At 42.3% G+C, this 26,202-nt stretch overlaps 1 protein-coding gene across 2 annotated transcripts; it reads left to right on the top strand.

Annotated features, from left to right (window-relative positions):
* Window positions 1-356: 356 nt before the first annotated feature.
* Window positions 357-25,851, top strand: si:ch73-138n13.1 (trichohyalin). 2 transcript variants are annotated; one of them, XM_056376222.1, is made up of 13 exons: window positions 359-577; window positions 2,480-2,573; window positions 3,910-5,255; window positions 5,363-5,453; window positions 6,352-9,099; window positions 9,949-10,074; window positions 21,349-21,464; window positions 22,705-22,870; window positions 23,069-23,231; window positions 23,498-23,631; window positions 23,809-23,951; window positions 24,050-24,137; window positions 24,237-25,851. In XM_056376222.1, exons 3-12 carry the CDS (start codon window positions 3,925-3,927, stop codon window positions 24,123-24,125), a joined length of 5,094 nt encoding a protein of 1,697 aa, XP_056232197.1. In that variant the 5' UTR covers window positions 359-577; window positions 2,480-2,573; window positions 3,910-3,924; the 3' UTR covers window positions 24,126-24,137; window positions 24,237-25,851. The 2 variants fall into 2 exon arrangements, with proteins under 2 accessions (XP_056232198.1, XP_056232197.1); XM_056376223.1 differs by lacking the exons at window positions 21,349-21,464; window positions 22,705-22,870; window positions 23,069-23,231; ... (2 more) ...; window positions 24,050-24,137; window positions 24,237-25,851 and adding an exon at window positions 19,068-19,284 and having other exon boundaries at window positions 357-577.
* Window positions 25,852-26,202: the final 351 nt, after the last annotated feature.

Genomic DNA, 26,202 nt, shown 5'->3' with positions numbered 1-26,202 from the left:
CTGTGATGGGATATTTCTTGCCCAATCTCATTATCCTATTGTCAGTTTAGTATCAACCTAAAGACGCTTCAAGTTACATAGATTCAGCGCAACATTAGCCCGGAAGTCAGGGTGATTTGCTTACAAAATATACGAGTTGGACGAAAGTTTATGTTGGCTGTTCACCAAAGAAATGTCCTGTAGATTTAAACTGACTCATTTATCAACGTGTGAATGTTTACATTAATATCCCAAAATATCTGGCTTCATTATTAGTTCAGTTTATAGTTGTGCTGTAGTTTATTTCGAAAGCACTAACCGGAAGACACGTGTAATGCTGGCTCACTTAACGCTGGTGTTAACCGGGCAGGCGGGTTGTTCAGCACTGTCTAGTCCAGCTTGTCAACAACACTGCAACCTGAGACGGGGTAGCCGGCCAGCCAGTTGGCTAGCTAAGTAAACCAGCTAAGTTAGCTGCTCCGCTAGCCCCTATATTAACCAACTGTCACGACTCGTAATTATTCTGCTAAGTTGGCTAAATGTATCGTGTTTGAAGTTGTTTCGACAAGAGAAGAGGCAAAACTGACTTTCCCGTCCGGTAAGTTGTCTCCACTCGGATCAAACGGCCACCAACGGACAGGTTCAGTCAGTGTTTCCATTTTGCGAGTTCAGCCTCTTGAGTAGTTAGCCTACGGTTGCTAGCCAGCGAGCTGTTGATGCGTTTATCTTTCATCTCATTTGAAGTCTCCGCAGTTATAAGACACCGTTAACGATGCGTTTGCTCTGAATGCATCATGCTCATTCAATACTTATGCATAGTTTTAGTGCATAAAATGCTGTTCTGTTCTGACCAGGCCAACTCTTGTCTTTTGCTAAACTGGACCGGGAACTGTCCACGATATGATTGGAAGTAGTTGAGGTGAGCGGACAGGACAGGAGAAGGAGAGGACACTTGTTGCCAATTCCACACTGGGACAGAATTAATTCAATGGGAATAGCTGTTATTTAAAAAATCACCAAAACAATTTATATTGCGTTGCGTATTTAATACAAGTTTGCCTTATTTAGATTTATTGAATAACGATGAATGATCTGCATCAACATGTTTTATCTGACAACCTCCACAGGTTGTATTTATGTTGCTTTTTGGGATTACCTTTGTAAAACATTAAATCTAGCCTTTTGATCAACTGTGGCACATTTATAGCGAATTGTACCTTAATCTAATGGGTCGTGTTCTTATTAAAGCTGTTAAGTATTACAGTCCTCAGGGATCACACCAGACAGCTTAAATTGTAGCTTCAAATTTTTTACTTTAACACTGTGGATTCTAATTTAAAGCTTGATTGTAGCTGTGTGAGGAATACTAAACTTCTTCCTTTAGTTGTTAATGAGTTATCATGAAGTTGGCTGTTGTCTATGTTAGGAAGTTTCCTTTGTATAACTGGCTGAACCAGGTTACTGACTTGATATCTTTTGTTAGTGACACACTATGCTGAAACACAACAAACACACTGTGCTGGTTTACCCTATTCCCTACTCTCCTTCTGTATGTGCTTCCTGCCAGGAATCAAAGAATTGTGACTTTTGCTACACACTAAAGATGCCTCCCAAATGTTTTAAACTGTCAATACATTTATGTATCATGCAAGTAGAAATACTTATTTACTGTTGTTGTTGTTTATGGGTTTCAGTAATTGGGTTTTCTTTAGGATACTTGTATTTCTAAGGCTATATAAGGCAGACACTTTCTGAATCCCTGCTGAGCTGCTGGACCCACCATCACAGCGAATGTTTAGCATTCCATCTTAGCGAAGGCGTTTCCTGTCAACATCTAAAGTTCAAGTTTTCAAGTTTTCAATCTGTTTGCCAAGCAAAAGTCACTGTGTTTTCTCAGCATCATTTTGTTTCCATTTCTTTGTATTCTTCCACACTTGTTGCACTTGTAGATTTGTGAATAAAAATCATTTAATCAGCAGCAAAGTAACTGGAATTCATCAGTCTAACTTATCAGTTAATGTATATTATGAGATGCACAGAAAAAGATTAGACATGTTGTGGCACGGTTGACACAGAATAGGAACTAGCAGGCAAATAGTCATGTTTACAGTATTTATAGCTCCAATAGTCACATACTGAATTTACATAGATACGGCTTGTAGTGTGTGAGTGATGTCAGGCAGGCAGGGATCAAGGGCATAATGCAAATATAACAACAGGAAAAGGTAAACAGCAGCGTAGCAGCATTCAGTTAATGACTTTCCTCATGCATTTTGTTGTCTTTTATGCCTGGACATATGCCATTAGCTCGACTGTATGGGTGTGACTATGTTTACTCAAGTCTGTGTCAGTGTAAACATTATCATCTATTTGCTCCTGTATGGCGGCGTGAGAATACCACAGTGAGGGAACACTTGGACAGCTCCGTAGTGGGTCTGCTGTGATTTGTCTATCACTAGAAGCTTGTGTGCTTTGTTGACACAAAGTGTGTTCCTCTTAGGCTCCTTCAAGTCCTTCCTCCTTTATGATATGACATCGCTGCTTGGTTTCAACAAAAGTCAGAGCTCCACGGCAGAGGGTTGACATCTGGTCAGGTAAGATATGTTGGAATTAATAACAGCAGATTCCTCCAGCATGTCATTTTTCCAAAAGAATTGTTGCTGGTCTCAACAGTGAAGTATCTCAACACAGCAACATGTGGAAAGCATTATCAGATGTGAAGAAGAAGCCTCTTAAAGGGCTAGCACAGAGTTGTAATGTTTTCTATCTTCAGTCTAACTATAGAACCATCTGATAAAACTGATTATTGTCATTGTCTGTCAAAAGAATGGAGACAGATAACTTTTGTTATCTAATATTTATCATTAAAACTCCTTAAGACTGAAGACTCAGTTTAAGATAAACATATGAAAGGTAATTAGGGGAGGGACTGAATCTTTAATGGCAGTCTGGTATGAGTTTGCAGTGGAATCCCCCATTCACTGTCAAAGCCTGACTTGCCTGTGTTACAACATAGAAAAAGAAAACAAGGACATACAGTTTTCCAGCCCCTCCCCTGTGTCAGGATCCACCTTAAAGGTATGCCGTCCAGATCACTAATGCACCAGAAATTCAGCTCAGTGGTACATGTTTTACACAAACTAATTTGATAGATTACAAGTGATTATGATAATTCAAAAAATTATATTGTTAAAGACAAATTACAATTTCCCACATTGTAGGCCAAGCCTAATAATTGTTAATAATTGTATTGATTCCAGGCTTCTGCAGTGTTTTTTTTTTTCTAATATGATCAGGCTAAAATATATATCACATTGAAAAAATGAAGCAACATAGTTAGTTCTGCTGACTTACTCTAACACCTCTTCTTTCTTGCTTTTTTAAAACAAAATGTAGTGCAACTGGCGTTAAGACATCAGTCAAACTATAACTTGAGTTCACCACCATCACAGGTGAAAGTGGAAGTAATAACATTAGTAATTCGTATTTAGTTTTGCCAGTTCCAGTCTCCTGGTGTGCATGTTGGTTCACTGGGACACTTTAATGGACCTGAGCCGCTGCTATTGTTATTAATAACAACATGCTTCTTCTCTTATGACAAGTCTGCTGTCGAAAAGGCCCTAGTTATAGATAATTATCATTTATTTCATTAATTAACAAATTTATTCAGCTATCGACGCATGTGTTTTTACCTGCAAGAGTGATCAATAACTGTGTAAGTATCTGTCTTGGGTGTATAATTGTGGTGCAGCGTAAGGCACTCCCAAGACAAAGTCCAACGTAATGGCTAGATATAGTGACTGCTGGGAGGCAAATTATGAACTGTCTTTGCATGATGTAGTGCTGCGATTGAGTACCATAATAATAAAAATGACCATAGATTAGCTTTTGTTTTGTTGTTCATAGGATAACCTTGGTTTTTACTTTAAGGTGCCGTTGAACAAGATGGCTGCTCAGGTGGAGGTTCAGACTGGGGAGGTGGGGAGGACGGTGGCGGGAGGACGACTTCACCTGAGTCCCCTGACTGACTCCAGCAATAAGAGCCCCATCGAGATCCCTTCCATCAACCAGTCCCATATCATCACTCCAGAGCCAAACAAACCTGTCCCAGGACCAAAGCCACGGCTCACTCCTAAACCTTTTGCTGTGGATAAAAACCCCACCATTAAGCCCATACTTGCCCCTAAGCCCCAAACCAAGCCCCGGCCAGAGTCCACACGCCTTGCTGGATACAAACCAGAGCTTCCAAGCAGTCCAAAACCACAGCAACCAGTTGCCACTCTTAAACCCAGGCCAGTGTCAACCAATCCCAATCGTCCTTCCCCAACCTCCTTTAAAACTTCTAATAAGTTGAACACGGGACAAACAACCAAGCCAGTAGTACAGCCATTTAAACCAGCCCCTCCGCTTGACCCTGGAGACCCCAGCAAACCCACTCCTCCTGTGCCAGCAGAGAGGCAGAAACCTGGTGCATCAAGCTTGGGCTATTCCAAGAGCCTTAAAAAAGCCCCAGCTGCAGAGTGGTCTGGAACTACTAAAAAGGAAGATGACAAGGACAAAATGACATCCAGCACAGGTGGGGCCTCCATTACCAGAGCAAAGTCCATGGGTTTTCTTTTAGAGGTGGGGCAGGAGGAAGAAGAAAAGGAAAAAGCTAAGCCTGAGACAGCTGTGCCACTGCGACCCCAGCCCAGAGGCTCTAGGCCTAGACCTGTATCAGCCATTTTCCTTGACAGCCCAACTAAGACAGAGGCACCAGTTCCTGCCCCTCGCTGGGTCGCGAGACGGCCGCTTTCAGCTGATCTCACATCCAAGTTTGAGTCTATCGGTCTTTCACTGCACTATAAAAGTCCTAAAACAAACAGTAAGGAGAACACTCCAGAGGACATGCCATTGCCACAGAAGAAAGAACAAGAGAAAACCCCTAAGAGTACTACATCACAAAGTACAGATGGTGTAACTGAGCGTGCCCTGTCAGACCAAAGCAACAAAAAGACAGAGGAAATGACTGCGAAAGAGATTGATGAGGATAAGCGTGGGGTTAGCATCAAGTCACGAATCAGTCTTCTCCTGGATTCGTCCTCCACTCCTGGGACTGTTGCCCCAGGCCAAGGATCAGATCTTCACTCTCCGGTGCAGCTGGTCCCTGAAAATGAACCAGCAGTTGATGTTAAACAGCTCATCAAGCAGCTGACAGAGGACACACCACCAACTCAGAGTCCCGTCATGAAACCAGCACTCAAGCCCCGCCCCTTGCCCCTGGACCTGACAAAAAGGTAAGAGCTGCTCTTCATGTCTCCTCGGTTTGCTTTTGTCCCATGTCTTTGTCCATGAGATCCATTGTCATGCATGGCTTTTGTCTTGTGTGCTGTATGTTCATCAGGTTTTCATCCGAGAGGTCACCCGACCTTGGCAGTGTTTCCCTCATTGAGACAACAGACCACCATGAGATCAGCAAAGATCCTCAGAGGAGGGTAAGAGAGGAACTTGGCTTCTCAGGAGCTGGTTTCTGTTGGGCTCAGTCTATGTTTAGCAGGCAAATGAGTATAACAATGTGAAACTTTGTCAGCTTAGTGCTAGGAAAGGCTTTCACGTGCTATCCTCTAAAACAGAGTTGTGGTTCAGAGGGGCTTCCTGTCATGTCTTGTCCAAAAAATCCAAGACATAAAACAAAAAGAGGGATAGAGAAACGAGAAGGGATATTTGCGAACTGCTAATAGACGTTAAGCCTGAGTAATACAATGTGAACTAGATGTAAGTTGATAGAATGAGCTTAACTGTGTATTTGCCTATGTAGTTACCCCTGTAAATTTATATACATGAATAGGAAAAATATTGTGAAATACACCTTCGACAAATAAGAGTGTTTACATTTCCTGTCGATCCCTGTCTGCATTGAGAGGAAGATTTCCCTAGAGGAAGTGAGGCACTGCAGGAAAAAGAATTGTCACTGCCACAGATGTACTAAGCTGTGAAACCTAAGACAGCCGGCACATTAATCATGCCTGGCGGCTGCTGGTTATGAAACACACAGAGAGGAGATCACCAGGAAAAGGTCAACACAGAGAGGCTTTGATTACCACCTCTGCACCACACCCACTGTTATGAGGCCAACATAGAACAAGGGGATATCGTTTCTACGCTGACATTTGTTCACTCAATCAGTTGAACTCCTTTGTTTACTGTATTTCCTCCTGTTCTGTTGTGTCATTCTGTAGTAATGTGTTTCAGTTCAGACAAAGTTTTTAAAGCTTTTATTTCTTTCAGCTGACTCCATATTTTATGTTGCATATTGTTGGTGGTGAAACAGTTTTAGAGAAAAAAGCAATGTAATCACTTAACAGTTCTCAATATGTATCTTTATTTTCTCAGAATGAAGAGTTAGCTCTTACCCCCAGTGACCACCGGACATTTGTGGATTTAAAAGATTCCCAAGAGCAGCTCCAAAAGGCCTCCACCCCTGAAGGGCCTGAGGGAGGGCAGACATTTGGCGCCACTACCAAGGAAAGTTGTGCCAGTGGTGAAGTACAGACAGTGCGAGCATCTTTGTTTGAAAATGTTGTGGAGAGGCACAGTGTGCTGATGGTGGATGAGGCCAAGCCTGTAAACAAGCCCAAGGATTCGCTCAGCAGCCCATCAGTTAAGAGAGGAAATAGCGAGGATGAGGGAACTCTGGTCACTGCCACCTACAAAGAACCTTTATCTCCATCCAGTCCCATGCGGGTGTTACATGCCTTTGACACAGTGCAGGCAATCGAAGAGAACAGGGCAGTGAGTGAGAACGTCCCATCAGCTCAGTGGGAAGATAAGGCCATGACACTACGCTCCAGGCGCTCAGAAGGGAGCAGGCCGGTGGCAGAAAGGACTGGTTCAGCACAAGCAGAACCAGCTTTGGTGGCACCAGAACAGCAGCCACGATATCTGAGAGTTGGAGCTTTGCAGAAGTGGAACAATACAGGCATTGACCAAGATGCAGGTGTGGAGAAAGGGATGCTAAAGGAGCCACAAAGGGAAGGACAGGTGGCTGTAGATGAAGACAGGCAAAGAGAGCAAGAGCAGGAGGAAGTGGCTGCAGCACCTAAACGTTTGAAAATGCTGCAGCCAGAAGACCAGCAGAAACCAAGGGCAACCTACTTTGCTTTGACCGGACAAATACAAGAGCCATCCTCTCCTGTAGATGCAGGAGCAAATATGAGGGACATGACTGTGCCCTTTGATAATTTTACTGTAAGGTCTGCACTGGGAGGCTCCCAAGGGAAGATTCTTCCAGTTAGGAGGAATCCATCATTGGAGGAAGCTTTTGGAAAAACTTCTCAAGATCAAATTGAGGAGCTGATGATGGGGAGCCACATGCCACACAGGGAGATTAGCTCAGCGTTGGATGGACAGGCGACAGAGGAAATGATGGAGGTTGAAAAGAAAAAAGAACTTAGAAAGGAGACAGAAAAACACAAAGCAAAAATAAAAGAGCTTGAAAAACAAAGACAGCTTGAAATGGAAAAAGCACATTTAGAATTTGCACGAATGAAGGAGAGAGATTTGCAAAGAGAATTTGAAAGGCAAAGACAGATAGCCTTTGACAAGGAGAAACAAGAGTTTGAGAAGAAACAACGTGCACTGGAAAGGCAGAAACAAATAGAACTCGAAAAACAGAAACAGCATGAATTGGAGAGAGAGAAACAAAGAGAACTGGAAAGAGAAAAGCAACGGCAACTTGAGAAAGAAAAACGACGAGAATTGGATAGACAGAGAGAGATTGAAAGAGCGCAAGTGCGAGAGCAGGAAAAGGAGAGAGAGCGTGAACAGGAGAGGCAAAGACAAAGGGAGGAAGAGAGGCAGAGAGAGCTGGACAAGGAGAGACAGCTGCTGGAAATCCAAAAGGAGAAACGGAAAATGGAGGCATTGGAAAGGATTAAAGAGTTAGAGAGACAGCAGCTCTTAGAGTTTCAAAAACAGAAACAGAGAGAAATGGAGAGGCAGCAGATAATTGAGCTGGAGAAGCAGAGACTTAGAGAGAAGATGGAGAGAGAGGAGGCTGAGAAAATAAAACAGATGGCACTAGAACATGAAATGTTAAGACTAAAAGAGATTGACAGGGAAAGGGAAAGACAAAAGGAGATGGAGAAGGAGCTTCAGAAAGAGATGGAGAGGGAAAAGCAGAGAGAGCTGGAGAGACAGAGACAACTAGATATCGAGAGACAGGAATTAGAAAACCAGAGGCTGAGACAACGAGAACTTGAGAAGGAAAGGCAGAGGAAGGAGGAGATGGAGCGAAGACGGCTCTTGGAGCTTGAAAAGCAAAGGCAAGCAGAGAGACAGCAAATTTTGGAGTTTGAGAAACGCAGACTGAGTGAGAAGATTGAAAGAGAGGAGGCAGAGAAAATGAGACAAATAGCCAAACAGCAAGAAGCAGAGAGGCAGCGACTAAAAGAGAAGCAGGAGAGGGCGAGGTTGGAGGCATCATCTCTTAGGCCTAAAGTGGTGGATCTGGACTCTGTGCTCAGAAATGACCCATTTCCCAAGGCTGCTTCTCAGCGCAGTGACCCCGCAACACGATGGAAGGAGCCGTCTCTGAGAGCTGAAGAGTCTTACAAACCTGCCATCCTTGACATTGACGCTTTCTCATCCCAAACCCAGCTCTCCTCCAGTAAAGACTTGTTTCCTGTTCCTAGTATTCAGGGAGTAGACACTGGGTTTGGAGCTAGGTCACAGTCTACACCCGAGAGAGATATTAGCTGGAAGGTGCCACCACAGTCTTCAGTAGGTTTCTCAAGCCCAGTATGGACAACATCTCCTCAGGACCCGTGGGAGCTGCGGCCTGTTGAGATGTCTGTGGACACCGCTGTAGCTGAACCCAGAAAACATTCCAACAAAGTCAGTCCAGAGCAACTCCTCCTCAGGCAGGAGGAACGGTTCCTGGCTCCACAGGGGCGCTGGTCTGCCCTGCTGGACGAGCCACTTCACTTGGCCCCTTTTCCCGGCACAGAATCCAAAGCTGGTGGCTCTCCTGGTGGAGTCTCCAGCATCACTCCTGCAGAGCCAATCTGGTTCCCCAGAGAGCCACAGCCTCCGGAAAGCAGGATAGAGGCCCGAAGCCACAGGCGATCACAGGGATCCCAGGTGAGTTGGATGGATCCATGAAATACTAATATTACTTTAAAAAGCTTTGGTGTGTTAAAGTCGTTTTTTGTATTGTTAAGTTAAGTTAAGTTTTTGTTTTGTTTTTGTAGAAATCAACCACCAGGTTGACAATTTAAAAGTTAGGGAGGGAAATCGAAATGGTAGATTATGACACAGTACAATCCATTGTTATCAAAATACAGGTTATTTTGCGATACGCAATATATTGCAAAACATTACTCCATTATAGATATGTATAAGTAAAGACCAAAAACAAGGCTCTAAAATTGAAAAATTGTTTCTCAGAAAGCAGCTTTTATTATATAGTCTCTTAACTGTTACAGTAATTTTGTAGGTGCCCAAAATAAAACTGTATTTGGAAAGAGTGTTCACAGTCATAAAACATGTACACATGTGCCATTATTCCTGTATAAAATTACTAAAAAGTGACAGAAGTTGAACTGCCAGGAAGTAGAGTTACAGTGGTTAGTCACTGGAGGAAAAATGTTAACAAAACAGTAATAAAACTTTATTGTCTCTCCAAATAAATATTTAGTTAACAAATAACTGAAACAAGTCTCATTTCCAAAGAAACAACAGATAGTTCAAATTAAAATACAAAAGGGCTGTTGTTCCAGCGATGCCATACCTCTTTCATGGAACTAGTCTCACGCTTTGACTTTGCATGTCTGCTGGACACCTAATGACTTTCACATGTATGTTATGTATGCATATGCCATAGTATGTTTAACAAGCACCTGAAAAAAGTCAGAAAGCTTAAATGTAGTTCTGAGTGGGGAATTAAGTGAAGCAGATGAGGAGTTTACTTTGGTCTTTTTGTGTTGTTAGGAGTTGAACAGGATGCGGTCTCGCAGTGTGTCACGGCGATCAACTCCTTCAAGCAGTGCTGTGGAGGGCAGCCTTTCCAGGATGCGGAGTCGCAGCGCCCACAGAGAGCGGGACCGCCACAGCTGGGTGAGTCAGGCTGCATCTCGGCCTCTGCATCATTAATACTGCGTTCCAGGAAACCTGTAGCCCAGTGAGATATAAAACTGCTGCCCAAATCATTCCTTCAGATTGATGACTGGCTGTGAGCCCTTTGTTGGAGGCACTGTTTTCATTTGGACTGTTTCTCACACAACTCTCTGGAGTCAGGGAAGGAAGTCTGTGTGCCCTTGAGCAGTATTACATGTGTTTGAACCTGTGTGTGTGTGTGTGTGTGTGTGTGTGTGTGCGTGTGCGTGTTTCTCGTGCATTGATGACAGACAGTAGGTAGACGTGGAATGCAGTTAGTTGAGTGATGATTGACACCTGAATACTGCTGTGCTAAGGTAGTAAAGAGTGGCTGACTAATGTTGACGGCATGGCCTTCTAGACTCACCTCTGCCCATCCCAATCACGTTCCAGAGGAGTGGCAACCAAACACCCTCTCAGGCCTGTATTTCAGGACTGGATTAGAGAAATGGTTAATGTGTAAGAGTCACTGCTCATTTATCAGAAGCCTGTCAGCATGCCTCAGGCAAACCTGTGAAGTGAAATGGCCCGTAATGATCATGTGTCCTGCAGCCAAGCAGACACGTAATATTTGTGTGACTGTGTTTCTCAGCGCTGTTTGGTTACACCTGTCATTCCAAGCTTGTAACCTTGTAGTTCAGCTCTGCTTTTTCTTCTATATTGAAATTGGTAAACAAAACATTGTCTGCGTATTTGTAATTATACACATGACATACATATATATATGCTTTCAAGTATATCTGTTCAGTGTCTATAAGCTGTACAGGGTTAGGTTTTGAGGCTGTAATTGTAGGCCCAGGTTAAAGGCCAACACTACGAACCCAGAAGTACAGTGTATTGTGTCCCATAATTGCACAGTGCCATGATTCAGAGCTCAGATTAAGTCATCATGAGTTTAAGGTCACTACTACCATCTAGTGGTTGTGTTTTAGTTTATCAGTATCAATCTCGCGGTGTCAATGCAGGTACTCTATGAATGATGTGCAAAAAAAAAAAACATATTGCGATTATTTTGGCAGATATTGGGATTGTGATTATGAGTCATGATTTCAGTTGGAATGGTGATTTTTGCATTTCATTTTCACTGAAAAAAAATTTAAAAATAATGATGAGGTGAGCATGTTCCCTAATGTCTGGAGAATATGATTTGAACGCTGGAGCATCTCTGTAACACCACAATGCTTAATTTATGGTATGTTGTGACACATTTGAACTTAATCAAGAAAATTGCAGTTCCTCCGATTTGGATATTGATCTTGGCCATATTGAGATTCCGATAATATTTCAACGAATTGTTCAGCCCTAATTGCTGCTGTCAGTGCTTGTGTGTTTTTTGTTTAAAAGTAGCTGAGTTACAGTTGTCTACAGGTTGACATTGAAACTGCCCTGCTGCTTTAAAAGGTGGCACTGGTGGAGCTGATGATAGTTTAATCAAGCAGGAATACACACTGCTCCACCAAGATCCACTGGATTAGAGACTTTCACATGATCGAAAAATGGTAATAAAGATGCAATAAAATAATTTCATGTGAGATTAAATATTGTAAAATCAATGAAAATGATAATGATTTGCATTACACCATTTGACCACCTCCTCTAATTGGTTTGAAATTGGAGAATGTGTCTACTCACCTCTCTATTACATGTATGTGATTATTTCTCAGACTGCAGGAACAATGTGGCTATAGTTATTTTCAATACAGACATTTGTAATTGAAGAACATGCCACATGTCACTGTTGAATTTGACCATGCCATGGGTTTGTTTTAACTAAGTAACTAATTTTGAAAGTTAACATGCTGATTTCTTTAAGCTCAGATGACATCTTCATGATGCTTGTTTTGTCCCACGGACAGTCCAGTACCTAAAGGAATTCATTTAATTATCACATGAAACAAAGTAAGACATGAAATTCTCACAAGCGAGAAGCTGAAACAAATAAATGTTTATTTAAACATGTAATCAAATATCAAAAATTAATTTTCTGTTAATCTACGAATAGATAAATTCTTCAGCTCAGCTTCGGTGATACTTGTATCAGAAGTAGGTACTCAAAATTTGATATTTTGGACAGGATGAGAAAAACATCCAGAGATTCATGTGATATTATCAGATTGTTGTGAGTGTATTAACAAAGCAATAACAACACCACCACAAATAAAAGCATATTTATTTTTATATTGATATTGACCTGCAGAGTTTTAAATAAACGCCCATAAGCAAAATCCCAGAGAATATGTTTTATAAATCTGGTTGAGAATTTGGCTTCTGGAAGAACAGAAATTATGTTTAATACAAAAATGTAGTCATCAGTGTTGGCAGATATCAGCTATGATTAATTTCCCCACATTGTATTCACTGGTGGGCGTGTGCTCAGACTCACACAGATGAGATAATAGTTGTGCAGTGACATCACTGGTTTAAGTCGGAGGGTCTGAGGCAGAGCGGAGATGGGCACTGTGCTGAGAGCTGTGTTGTACATGTGGTCATGCTGCCTGACTCCATACTGCCTCTGGGTAAGTGACAGCACAACTCTCTTATTACAGATGTTTCTCTGTTAGAGGTATATTCATGATACTGAATGTAGTTAGTTATTATTGCAGTATAGTGTATGTTCTTTTGCTACAGCCCAATTCTCTCCTGTGTGTGGATGCTTGTTGGTTTTGTGGCTGATGCTGCACACAGCCTGATGAGGTCAGCACGAGAAGGGAAGTGTTGAGCAGATGTGAATCACTTCCAGTAGATGATGTTTAGTAGTAGGAGGAGGGGCATTAGAAGAATACGGGAGCAGTAATATGATTGTTCTTTCTTTGTCTTTGGTTCTTTCTGTTGATGTCTAATTTTATTCCTTTTATTGAAATAGAGGGAATATTATCTTAACTCTTTTGCCATCTCTCCTCTGTGACAAATTATTGCAGAAAATAACAATTGAGTGTGGCAAGAACTATTTATTTTGAGTAGGGCAACAACTCAGTTAATTTCATAATTAAGTAATCTAACAATTTGTTTTGGGATTAGTTAGTCCTACATGACATTTGAGAGCCCAGAACCAGCAAATGTTGAGTTGAACAAAGGACTAAAACAATTTCTAAAATGATTTCTAAAAAGTGATAACAAAATGTATGTGAATTGCTTAATCAATTATTGGACTAATTGCTTCAATTGTCAACTTGATTTTTAAGTTGAGAAAACAGAATATTGAGGGAATAATGTTCCACATGTTACAGGAATATGATAATACTCCTGTAATGCCTTTACCACCCAAACCATTCAATATTCAGTAATTGTGCAAGTTAGCTCTTTTTAGGGGAATTTAGCTTGTCCTTAAAGGTCAGATTGCTGAGGAAGAGGCAGCCATTTTCAGGCTGGGGAGTATGTTAGAGAGGTCTGCTGTTGTGCTCTCGGAAACAGAAAAGCTCGCCACAGACTTGCCTCAAACACACCACTTCAAAGAAAAGTTAATTAGATTACCTGTAGGGGGCATATGTGGACAGGGATCCAGCTTTTATGAGCCCCTCTGTCCCAGTTTGCTCTGAGGTTCACTCTCTGAAGTGCGTCTGGAGTTGCCCATTGTGGCTTTATTTAGGATACCAGCTCTCTGGCACCATATAACAGTCTTGTTTAAGTTGGCAGTGTGTATTGCTGTTTGCAAGAAACTGACTGAGCGAGATTTAAACAAACTTTCACTTGACTCTTGTGCTTCTTGCTTTTGGCTACAATGTGCGGACGAACTGGTTGATGAGCAACATTACAGTGTCATGTCATTGGTAGTCGCACCTGTCTTTTCACTCTTTTCTTTCATGCATGTCTAATCAGTCTATTTATAGCTTTCTCTTTATCATGATCACTCACTTTCTCTTTCCTTCCTGATTGTATCATACTTTATCATCGTTTACTTTCTAGCTTCTTTCTGTTTTGAATGAAGATGCTACTTCACAGCAACATATCTCTTCCTTCCTTCCTTCCTTCCTTCCTGCATTTGTTTCCACTGCTCCTCTGCCCTGGCTGTGACACTTCTCTGTCTTGCCCTGCAAACTGAATCAAGCTGGAGTAACAGAGCACCGCAGAACATATATCACCCTCCCCTCTCCCTCCCGCTCTGAATCAGGGACCTCCCATTCTCTCTCTCTCTCCCTCTCCCTGACTCCGTGCCACACTCTGTCTCTCCACCCAGTTTCTCCTTGACGGTGAGTCCTATAGCGCTGAGTACAGAGAGCAGCACTGCTGACGCATTTTCTCCTACCTGCCTGTACCTGCAGAAGAAGGCAAGGAGAGCAACATTTTCCCTCTCTTCCCCTTTTTCTCTACCATAGCACTCCCTCCTGTTTCTCCTGTTATGCACTGCGTTGGTTGCCCCCTGGTTTTCCTTATGGAATACGAATGACTACAGCAGCTTTCCTGGACTGCCACCTCTCCAGCTGTCCTGCACCATTTCTCCTCCCAGCTTTTTGCCACAGGGTAGAATAACACCACGCACCATGGGGATGTAGCCTTGTTGGATGGACGGATTTCTCAACTTTTAACCTGGGCCTTGTTTTGGAAGCAAAACATCAACATCAGCTCTGGAGGAGCTGTCAGGTCGGCTGTGATTGAGGCTGGGATCAGCACAGGGAACTCAGACCTCGAGGATTGGCAGAGGTGTCACTGAGTGTGGTTAAAAATCCAATTCTTATACTTGGGATTATTAGCAGTCAGCCAATATGATGGTAATAGATAACTTAATGTTGTGCCAAACATAAATGGTATGTTGAGGATGTGATTCTATTGATAATGCTCATAGTTGTTTGTTGTTTGTACCAGAGAAACATGGCCGAGAAACCTGTTGGTAGACAGCGCAGCAGTTTTTCAGGCTTTCTCATAGAGTAGTGGCCTGTATAACTAATAGTAAGTGCTGGCTGTATATAACCTTTACATGCCCTCTCTTCAGGTGCTGTGCCAAGCATATCATAGTTAGTATATAGTTTGCTCATTGACATTGACATTAGAAAGCTTCACAATTAACTCCACGTCGACAGCCTGGAGCCTTGACAGTGATGAGTTGAAGCTGAGTCCTGATGGCTCCAGTGGGACTGCACTGCAGAAAGGCCATTTAGGAGTGAAACCGAAGAGAGGCTCAGTCCAGTAATGGTCAGGGACTGACTGGCGTTGTCCATGCTGCAGTGCTGTGAGCAGCAGACACCACCAACATCACCACATCAAAATAGCTGAGCTGTGTTGTGTTCCCTCTGTCACCTTCCTCACTGCTGCAGTATTGACCCAGCAACACACCTCAGTGAATACCTAGGACACTATCCCTGGACTGCCACCTCTCCAGCATAACTAGACTCTAATGATTTCCTGCTGCTGGGATAACAAGAGTCACAGATAAGTTCACAGACTCTCTTCTAACACAGCGGGTCTTGCCAGTAGTGGGTTGTGATGGAATATCTGGGGGACAAGCTGTCAGTGGCTCAGTCTCAGGTGTCAGGATGGGTGGGAAATGTGCGACGCTCCCTCCACGGGGCGCTCGGCTTTTTATCCAGCTCGGTGGAGAGGGGAGGCAGGGGAGAGGACGGGACTGGGGACTTCAAGAGAACCAACTCCCTGCGTTCCCTGGCCTCCCGCAGCAGGGAGTCCATCCGCAGGTTCTCACTGCGCAGCCAGCAACGTCTGTCCTTACGCAGGCGCACCGCACCCAACACCCCTACTGCTGTAAGATAACACACATTTAAACACATAACAGGGAAGCACTGGTGCCTCCTTCCACTGCTGATACCATTTACAAAATATAATCATAAGTATTGTCCAGGCACAAGTGTGATTCATTACTTAAACTGACCAGTAGAGTCAGTCTTCACTGTAACTATGTGCTCAGCAGTAAGTTTAACATCAGTTGGAGTTAAATAAAGAACAAGTGGCATTCAAGTCATTTTGCAGCAGTTTCCAACCAGTTTTTTAAAGTCACTGTGTCAACAGCTGCTTCTTCATCAACTGTTTGGTCTCTAGCCAAACATGTCAAGAACTTATCCTTCTGCCTCGTTATGCACAGCCCCTGCTGCTTCTCATATATCTCTGTCTATCCTTTCATCACTTCTCCATCTTATATTGTCCTTGGCACAATGTAAACCTCTCTCTTTGTTTAGCAGAGTTGTTGTTATACTGGTTCTTCAGGTCATCACGTCACCTACCATTTGTATTTTTGTGATTAAAATTAGGCATGACAACTGGTTTAAGGCCTCTACTCTCACAACTAACCTGGTCTGTGCTCTGTGTAAAGGACAGATATAGAAATCCGTGTAAGGATATGGATACGTTGCAGTGAAGTTGTTCCTATCTTTAGGTTACGCCTGTTTGCTGTGCAACACCTCATGAGTCACAACTCCTAAAGATAAGAGGTGTTTTCATGACGTCTGTGTGGCTGTCAGTTGTGTTGACATGTCTTAGTTAGTCTTAGACATCACCAACTGTGATTGTGGTGTCTGGGAGCAGCATGTCTCTACACTGGGTTGGTGGTAAGTGGTGAGTGACAGTAAGAGGACAGTATTGGCTGAATGGGATGGACAGCCGCCAGGTAGCCAGTTAATGGGTGATAGGAGGGAGGGGATGTGAAAATTAAGGCTACCTACTTCTGTCCTGTCATAACCACAGACATGTATCTGGTATTGGGTTGCTTTGAAAAGCTGTGGCTGCCATTATAGCAGTAAATGGAAATCTTCTAGAGTTTTGCAATGCATTAATGCACTAAAGCTCACTGTGAACAGTTGATTTGGCACTCCTTGATATTTTCCCATATGGCTGTACTAGTATGTAAAGATGGATATTGACATCTGATAGCCAGCAGTCATTCCTAATCCCAGATGACTTAAAATGACAGGTTTACAAATATTTATACCATTTAAGTACTCTGACATTTGTGTCATATCAGATGTTGTGTAAATATAAACTGCCAACTGTTCACGTCGACCAGACCTCGAAATCACCCGCTTAGTGTCATGAGTGCTGGATACAAGCAGTAAACATATGGGACCCACCAGTTTAAGTATAGTGTGTCACATTTGCTAAAAACAAGTTAAGTGAAAATTTTCTTAATTATCTCATCAGTGGAAATACATTTGCTCTTGTGTATGAATGACACAAACAGCATTAAAAGACAAAGGTAAATAAAGACAGGTCCAGAAATATCTACGTTAATTTATTAGTGGTGGACTTAAAATTGATGAATGGAAATCAGAACCATTTGTTCATTTTTTGGGGATTAATACGATCTGATGACAGGACAAAACTGTCTGCGATTATTACTAAATAATATCAAATAGATCAAATGATGGCTATAATTAAAGATTTCAGTGTATAGCTGGTTTGTATCTTCAAATCATCTTTGGCGTCAGATATTAGCCCTGTAGGTTTGTATTTGACGCCAGTGCTTCCAACAAATTGGAGACATGTTGATCTAAGTGACAAACATTTGACCTCAGTTGTCATATTGGCAAAAACCAGGAAAATAAACCCTAGACTGAAAATAATGAGAATAATCCTTTAAGTCAGGTCCAGCGCTCTCTAGGCTAAATTCCTAAGCCAAGTCAGGTTTTTACATTCTTCCCCTCCTTTCTTACCAGATGCTTTGAACAGAACTGAGCCCTCGTCTGTATGTACCACTTATGTAATGAAAGAATTACACAGTACCGCTGGGTTTGCCTCGCAGACTTTGTCTTAATGTAAGCCCTCGGACATGCAGCTGGAATGTCAGTTTGTTGACATGAGATCGGTGCCTGTGGGAGCAGTTGTTTTGAATATCTGTAGCATATTGATATCGATTATTGCTGTGTGCATGAGTGCATGCAGAGCATATTTTCCCACTCCACCCCAGCCAGCTTGATTAGAGCAGATGAGTAGAGAATGGAGCGTGGTGACATACTGCTGGGGTAATGTTGTGACTCAGTGTGTTCCTTATGGTTATTATTTGTCTCACAGTATTTGAGGTGGTCACATCCCATTTATGATAACCTGGATAAGCTTGTGTCTTAATCCTGAGGCACCACACTTTCATTGCAGTATGTAAACAGTAAAGTATGTAAACATCTTAATAGATTTTTATGGTGTGTTATTTTGACTAGAGTAACTGCAAAAATAATAGGGATCGTGAGAGGCACACACATTCCTTGACAGTGTCATACACTGGGTTGTAAGCTTGTGTCTTGGATGCCGTGTGCATGTCTCTACAGTAGCTGTTCACTTTGTTCTCCGCTCTGATGTAAGACCATCTGTTTACAGCAGAGCCCTTCCCTTTTCATGGAACAGCAATCAAATATCTCACTTTACATGTAACTGGTGAGGTAGGAGCAAACCCTACACCACTGGTTCTCAGTCCCATCTGTGTTTGTCGTGGGTTATGTGTGGCGCTCAGCGATCAGTGCATTATCAGGTAGAAGTTTCCAAGGCCTCATTCCAGCCCCTTCCTCCTCAGATTATCAGTTTAACCCTATTTAATGATCAGCGCTTTCTCTCCTTCAACCTTCCATTCATCCGCTCTTTGTTATGTTGTTTCCTCCAACACACCCTTCCTGTCTAGGGGAAGCTGACTATTGCTAATGTTATTAAGGAAAAGCCTTCCTCCTGACAGCTATAAATCACTGCTACTGGACCTGCTGGTTTAGTATGCTTCCATCATCAACCATATTCTCCATGTTTGTGGTTGATAGCAGAGCCTACACCTGCGAGTGTCCATTCAGCAGAGCAGACTTAGTGCTTCAAAGTTTTTTTTTCGTTTTCATTGTTTGGCCAATAAACCTGTCTAACCAGGCATTGTCTGTAGATTAACACAGACTGCACCAAAAAGAAAGTCAGTTGAATCAGTACCGCAGATGTTAAGAGCTCCTGTTTTACTGAATAATAAATGGCCTGAGGTTATCAATGAGCCTCTAAAAGGCTCATTCTGCTTTGAGCAGCCTGCCATAAGTCTTTTTTTTTTTTTTTAGCTACTGTATAATGGCGCCTCTCTTCAACATGTTCCAGCAAAGGGAATGTTCCTCTTCTATGCTGATCAGGTGAGGGTGTGTTCTGGGAGTGTTGAGGTTGCGTAACACACACACCCACACAGAATAGGAATTTTTATCACCAGAATTTTATAAGGCCAGGTTTTTAGATTTTTGGGGGCCTTTTGTCAACAGTGATAACAGAGTACAGCGACAGGTAGAAGAGAGAAGGATGACATAATACCAAGGTCTCCAGCTGGAACTGAACCAAAGGTGGAACAAATACAGGGTGCACTCAAAGTGATGCCCCATACTGGGTCTTGAAATCACTTATAAAGACTCTTATGGTCTCAGTACATACAAACTAGGTTATCTGAATAAGTTAAAGTCAACAGTCTTTATACCTGTTCTGAATGGCCTCATTAGAAGCAAGGCCTAAAAGCCTGCTGTAATGAAGGGGAGGTAATAAGTGCCCTCGTAGCCAAATGGTTACTGCACATGCCACATACCTGCAACTGTGTCCAACAATTTATTTTCCGAAACTGACAGTCCCCTAAGCTAATCCATTTTATGCAGCAGGTGGCTAGGTGTGCAGTGCTGAAAAATTTGGAATAGTGGCTCCCATATATTATTGATTATTGTGTCTTCCTCCTCACTATAAGAATATAACAACTATAACAAATTCGTTGTGGCCATTCGGGACAGTTATAAACGTGGTCAGACAGCATGTTGTTCGAACTAGTTCTTCTCAGATAAACCTTGCCCTTAGACAATCTAACACGCATTTTATTTGAAACATACTGAGGCCTCTAACCCTGTAAATAAGGTTATTTCAGAATCATACATTTGTTACTTCTGTACCATAACGCCTGCTGCTGTTTTTAGAATGACCTGTTTATAGATGTGAATGCTTTTATATCTGGCTAGACCCATGCATTAGATGGTATTGATCTTTACTGTATGCAAAGTAGTATCAATATGTCTTTATAGTTCAGTTAGATCTCTCTTTACCTTATTCTTTGTTTGAATTAGCTGCCCTGTGTAATTGCGCCAAAGAACAGTAGACTAGTATAGTATGTAGCTACTTTTTCTCCATTTTGAACCGTCAGTCTGATTTGAACCAGGGGTTTTGTTCATTGTTGTCAGTGGAAGGAGGACTCAGAAGTGTGTGTATTTCAGGCTAAGTGGTGTGACCCTGTGATGTCAACTTGAAAAGTGTGAGAGCTGCAAATCCTTGAGAAGAGGATGAACTTGATTGGAAAAGCTTTTTCTCAGATGCAGGGAGCAGCGTTGAATGCCATTCTCATGTTCTCTGTTTTATTTTGTCCTGTCAGGAAAGGCTTAGCTGATGAATGACGCCCTGCGCTGCTGTTCTTTTTTTCCTCCCTCTGTTTTTATGCTCCCTCCATCAAAATTTCTCGCCGTCACACTCCACCTCGAAATGTTGTTTCTACGTCATTGTCTCTTGCAGTCTTTTTTGCCGTACTCTTGTATCTCTGCTCCCACATACACAAAGAAAACAAGGATAGCATTCATGGAGCGTTAAGAATGAGAGCTCTGATCTTCAGTCGCTGCTCATATAAACATTGCTGGTGAACTGCTCTCATAGTCTAGGAACCTGGGCAATTACAGAGGCAGGTGTATCATATTTCTCTGTCCACCCCTTAGGCAACATCTGAGGACTGAGGGATTTTCTGTTGTTTTTTCCTATATAGGCCAGGGTTATCAGTTCATGCGCAGGCGTGCCTCTGTGAGCTCTGTGTGGTTTTCAGACAGTATGTCCTCTGTACCAGCCTCATTAAAAGAGGCATGGTTCAGTAGACAGCAAACACACTCTCAATCACCCAAGCACCCATCTCTGTCTTTGTCCCTGCTCTGGACCTATGTCCATTAACTCATCCCTTCACCTTTCATAATGCATCTTACCACTGCTGTCTGCTGTAGCTCAGCAGCATGCACCTCAATTAAGAACACTGCTGTTAATAGTGATGACATAGATCAACCAACTACTGTACTTTATTACTCATAATAATGTGTTACTGGTCAGTTAAACAGCATTTTGACCAGTAGACATTTTAGCTTTGCATAGCAATAAAATCTAAAATATCTACCAAACTTAGCTCAGGGTCAGATTGTTAGCTGTCACATACAGATTTTGAATGTCAAGTGAGAGCTGCTTTTGGTGTCTCCCAAGCTAGTGTGTTACATAACTGAGATCCAATTTGATTCCTCCGCATTCATTAATAATCTCCCCGTCTCTCCTCTCCCTCCCTGCTGCCTCCAGGTGCAGCAGAAACAAAGTGTCAGTGGTGAAGAGGAGGGGAATGATTCAGAAACTCCGGTCCGTGAGACTGACAGTCAGTACGGGACCTGGGAGACAGGACTGCGCACTGATGACAGGTAAACATGCACTGTTTCCGCTCTCCAGATGTGTTCAGTGTGTTTACATGCATACAACACATGTCAGTGTCCCCAAACAGTCCAGAGTTGTCAACTGCATGCAAACACAACTACCTCACCAGCCTCACCAGCAGCACCAGTGCTAAAACAGCACAAGAAAGCTGTTTTTTACCCAGCACAGATTATTGTTTCTACACACAATAACTGAAGGCATGCAGCTTCAGAGGAGCTGGAACTAACAAAGATTTAAAGATGGAGGATGGATTGATACTCAATAAAAAGATTACATTGGCTAAAATCCTATAAGATTCCATCGTCTGCTTAAAGAGACAGTATAGATAAAATGTTTAATGTTAAAGGCCATTAGCAACAAGCTTTAATATGAGGTCTTATATGCAGTCTTTTTTTTATTTATTCGAAGCCCAGTGACACAAGAGATTTACCAAATACTGCATGCCATTTTTTTAATTAACATATTATTAAAAACCATTGTATTGTGTAGTGTTTAAAGGAAACCAAGAAGGTGCTACTGCCTTCATTGCGCATAAATCATTATGGATCAGATTTGAGATTCTGACCATCTCTCTTGTGGAGCTCTGATAAAGAACTGTGTACACAAGACTGATGAAAACACCAATATTATTTTATCTTTTAGAAACAATTCCCCTGGAAAGACTCAATCCAAACATGAATTAATCCTAATGAGCATTGTTTGTAGCCACAGTCTTATAATGTTGGAACCTGTACACCACAGAAAACCATTGCTGTAGCAGGATACATGGATACATTATTTGTTGGATTTAGCTCGGGGATGATAAATAAAAAAGGTCAAATAACTCAGCACCATCCTGTAACACAGACAGATTGCTCCTGTCCTCCTCCTCCTCCTTTGTGTCAGTTGTTACATTGCAATCTGTTACTGACCTCCTGTGGCCAGAGAATAACAACACAACATTAACCAGCATTTATAAGAATGGATAGCAATTCAAACTTGTGAAAAAATAAGTTAAATTGTTAGAGATATATTTTTATATGAATAATTGTTTTTAAGCCTGTCATGGTGACAGGGGAGGCTTGCAGTCTGTTTTTAGGTGCATCATGTAAATCAAAGCTTCCCACAGTGTTGACAGGAACAAAAGTATGACTCAGACTATTTGATTGTAACTGTGGTTACAGCAACCACACAGTTGTTTTCAGATGTTTTTCCTTTTTTTTCTTCTTTTTTTTTAACCCATTTCAGCCTCACTCCTGCCACTCCCAGCTCAGAGAGCAACATCAGCCCTTCACCAAGGAAGAAAACTCCCCCATACACGCCAGGTGATCGTGCTTCACAGTTTGAAACTGACACTCTGGACGGCCTCGTTTCCCCATCCTCATCTGACAGCCAGCCACTCTCTTTCCCTGATGTAAGTGTCACCTGAGTGACAGCTGAGTCAACCACAGCTCTGGTCTTTTGATGTCACATGTGCCGGTCCGTCATGTCTGATTGTGTGATTTTGTTTTTATCCGTTTGGGTCTTTTCATGTTTGACACTTATGTTCTCGATGAGACTTGCGTGTTTACATCTTGGCTCATATATTTTCTTTCTGTGTCTTGACATCCAGGCTCCGACCACTCTGTTAGACACCAGCGCTCTCCGCTCCAGAGCCCAGCTGGGGAAGAAACGAGCGCCACGGTCACGACCCAGCAGAGCCGCCCGTCAGAGTGCTGCGCTGCTAGAGGGAGAGGGAGGAACCACTGAGGACTGGCTTTACCGAGACTCCACAGGTTAGCACTTCCCCTAGAGAGCTGTAATCTTTGCGTTAATCTTCGTCGTTGCACCAAACAAAACCAGCTAAAATCTTGATACGATGCTCTTCCATCAGTTTACACTGATCAGGTGGTGAAATTGATGCACTCAGAAATTTAATTTTGTAGTCGAATTGCAGTTTTAATGGAAGACTGAATGTATAACTGCAACCCACCTCATACCCCTTTTTAACTGACAACTACATGCTGACATGTAAGAATAATTTGTGTTTTCCCCATGACAGAGGCAAAGGTTGAGAGTAAAGACGATGACTCAGACTCTGAGGAGCAGGCCAGAGGAGCTGACGCCCATCCTGCTGTTGCCTCTCCACCACAGAGGGTCGCCCTGTTCCCTGGGATGGACCCTTCAGCTTTAAAGGTGAGCCTTTATCTGAGTAGAAAAACAGATTTACTGAAAGTATTCTTATGTTAACCAGTGGAATCTGACTTTAATTGATATTAAAGCACACTCCTTTCATGTATTTTCTACTGAAACTGATGTGTTTTTATTTTCAACTCCCCTGAAAGTTCTGAAATGGCTCTTCCTTGTTCTCAGGCCCAGCTGAAAAAGAGGGGTGACTCTGACAATCAAACTGATGGACCTACTCCCTCTCCCTCCCAGCTTTCTCGCTCACCTAAGTCCCCCTTCCTTCCCCGGGCAGCCCGTGTACTGCCCCCACCTGGTGGGAAAGAAAATGGGTAAGAGACACCATTTGCATAGAGGATGCTTTTTCAGGAGACAAGGATTTCTTCTTAGCTCTTTGTTTTCTCGCATTAACTTTCTCATATCTCTTTAGTGAGGAGGACTCACCCCAGTGGTTGAAAGAGCTGAAGTCCAAGAAGCGTTTGAGTCAATATGAAAGTGAGAGCTAAGGAAATAATGAGGTGAGATAGTTCTTAGTGTTCTCTGTGTGTCTTTTCAAAACACATCAAAAAGCTCATAATTATCTTTGCCAACTGTTTTCCTCTCATTCTCTCCGCAAGGTTGCCTTAACAGATGAATCTATGTGAAACAGAAGCCTTAACGTTTGACCCAGAGAGCAGGAGAGGGGAATCTACAGCTGCTGATATATTTTTTTTTTTCTATCTGTTTTTTTTTTTTTTTTTTTTTTTTGTTCTCTGCCCATCTGGGTCGATAAATGTGCATGGTGCCTTTTTTAAAGGAGAGTCAATGTCTTATTGAAAAAGAAAAACACAAGCAAGGAGGGAAAAAAACAAACATCGGGCTGCTCTTCTTTATCCAATTCATGCTTGAACCTGTGGGAGCTCTCCTGCACCAGGAGGGTTTAACAGGGACCAGGAAAAGGGGAGGGGAAAAGTCAGTTCTTGTGGGACCACGATGCCTCTCTATCCTGGATGTGCTTCATCGTGAGCTGGAGGACAATCCAGCCAATCCTCTACAAGATGTTTGTATTTAGTTTCCTTACTCGACTGATATGTACAACTTGGCTGCGTCTGCGTCGTCCGTGCATGTGTTATCTGTGGAGGTCGTTGGTGGGAGTCAAACAAGCATTGCCATAGGATAACATTTCAGATGCTAGTAATCTTTGAACATAGAGAACAAATCACCTCTGACTTGATTGTCAGTGGGAGTGTATATCATGTTAGTAAGTGTAATCAGGAAATGTTATATTTGTATTATCATTGATTTAACAAAGACAGAGAGCTAGTTTTGAAAACAACACTCAGATGCATCACTACCGTAGAGGCTTTACAGCCTTTTACTTTGATATAGACCCTGCAACCTAACAGTGTCCCAGCTCCTGCATACTGTACTGTATATCTTTTGTCTAAGTATGTTTTGTCTTTGTGGAAGATCGATGGGGGACTTTTGGCCAACTACGTTTTGCTTCTGTCAATCATGCACACTCCTTTTCAGCACAAATACATTCTTCAGTCTTTTATGAAAACACTACTCAACCTGTCTTCCTTCCTTTATTAGAATGATTGTAGCTGAAAGCATCCATCATAAGCCATACATGTCTCCTTCACACACTCCTCGATCATGTTTTGACAATGTTTTTCCAATGAATGTGCAATTTTCCCTCTATTTTGTCCCCATTAATGTGCATGCACAATCTTTATTGTCAAACCAGGCTTTGCTCAGACTGACTGGCTCAGAGTTGGGGGGTTGGTTTACATGACTCCAGTTGGAGGGATCTTTCACTCTCTACATTGTTGAAATGACTCTCTACCCTCTGTATAACTCCAAGCAGATTTGACTGTTTGCACCTGCTTACTAGCTGAACTCCTCATGTTTGCCATCCACCCACTCGCTCTGCGCTCCTGTAAAGCACTTTGTCACTTGATGCACTACAGCACTGACCTCTGCCCCCTCTTGTTGGCCATGTTTTGTCTCCTGTATTGTTGGAGTGCTCATGCAATGCAAGTGAATGTGTTGATCGAGTCTTTGGAGTGATTGTCCCTGGTTTCTATGTACATGGATGTTTTACTTTGTCATAAAATTTGAGGGTTTATTTTTATGTCCTTCCTTGTCCTTTTTTTATTTGAAAGTAAAGATGTATATTGCACTGTGTTGTACTGGCCAGTGTCCTAAAGCGAATAAATTCTTAATAAAATTTACTTGACTTTAGCTACAGCCTCTGTCTAGTGTTTCTTTCCTGTGAGATGGGTGAGTGTTGTGTGCACATGATAAAGATTTGTGTTGATGAAAATAATTTTAATCAAATCACAATCTCTGATGAAAGTGATGAAAGTTATTCAGGTTTATTGTTAAACATGTGAGTGAAAGAATTTGATCTGATGACACCAACCCAAATTTGCGAGAAAGGTGTGAGGAAGTTCAGTGTGGTAGAGATTGGGTGTAGTCCTGTGTGTGTGTGTGTGTGTGTGTGTGTGTGTGTGTGTGTGTGTGTGTGTGTGTGCGTGTATGCATGTGTTTGTGCTGAGCGTGGCTATTTGCTGAATCCTCTTGGCTCTATCTCCCTGT

The sequence above is a fragment of the Seriola aureovittata genome, chromosome 5 (assembly GCF_021018895.1).
Source record: "Seriola aureovittata isolate HTS-2021-v1 ecotype China chromosome 5, ASM2101889v1, whole genome shotgun sequence".
NCBI lineage: Eukaryota > Metazoa > Chordata > Actinopteri > Carangiformes > Carangidae > Seriola > Seriola aureovittata.
Note: the sequence above shows the minus strand (reverse complement) of the source record. Positions and strands in the feature narration are given on the sequence as shown.

Bases quoted from the DNA above. Each gene is read 5' to 3' on its own strand.
- si:ch73-138n13.1 (XM_056376222.1), top strand. From the start codon at position 3,925: ATGGCTGCTCAGGTGGAGGTTCAGACTGGGGAGGTGGGGAGGACGGTG. The intron at 5,256-5,362 runs GTAAGAGCTGCT...TATGTTCATCAG, and splicing joins CCCCTGGACCTGACAAAAAG to GTTTTCATCCGAGAGGTCAC. The intron at 23,632-23,808 runs GTGAGCCTTTAT...CCTTGTTCTCAG, and splicing joins TGGACCCTTCAGCTTTAAAG to GCCCAGCTGAAAAAGAGGGG.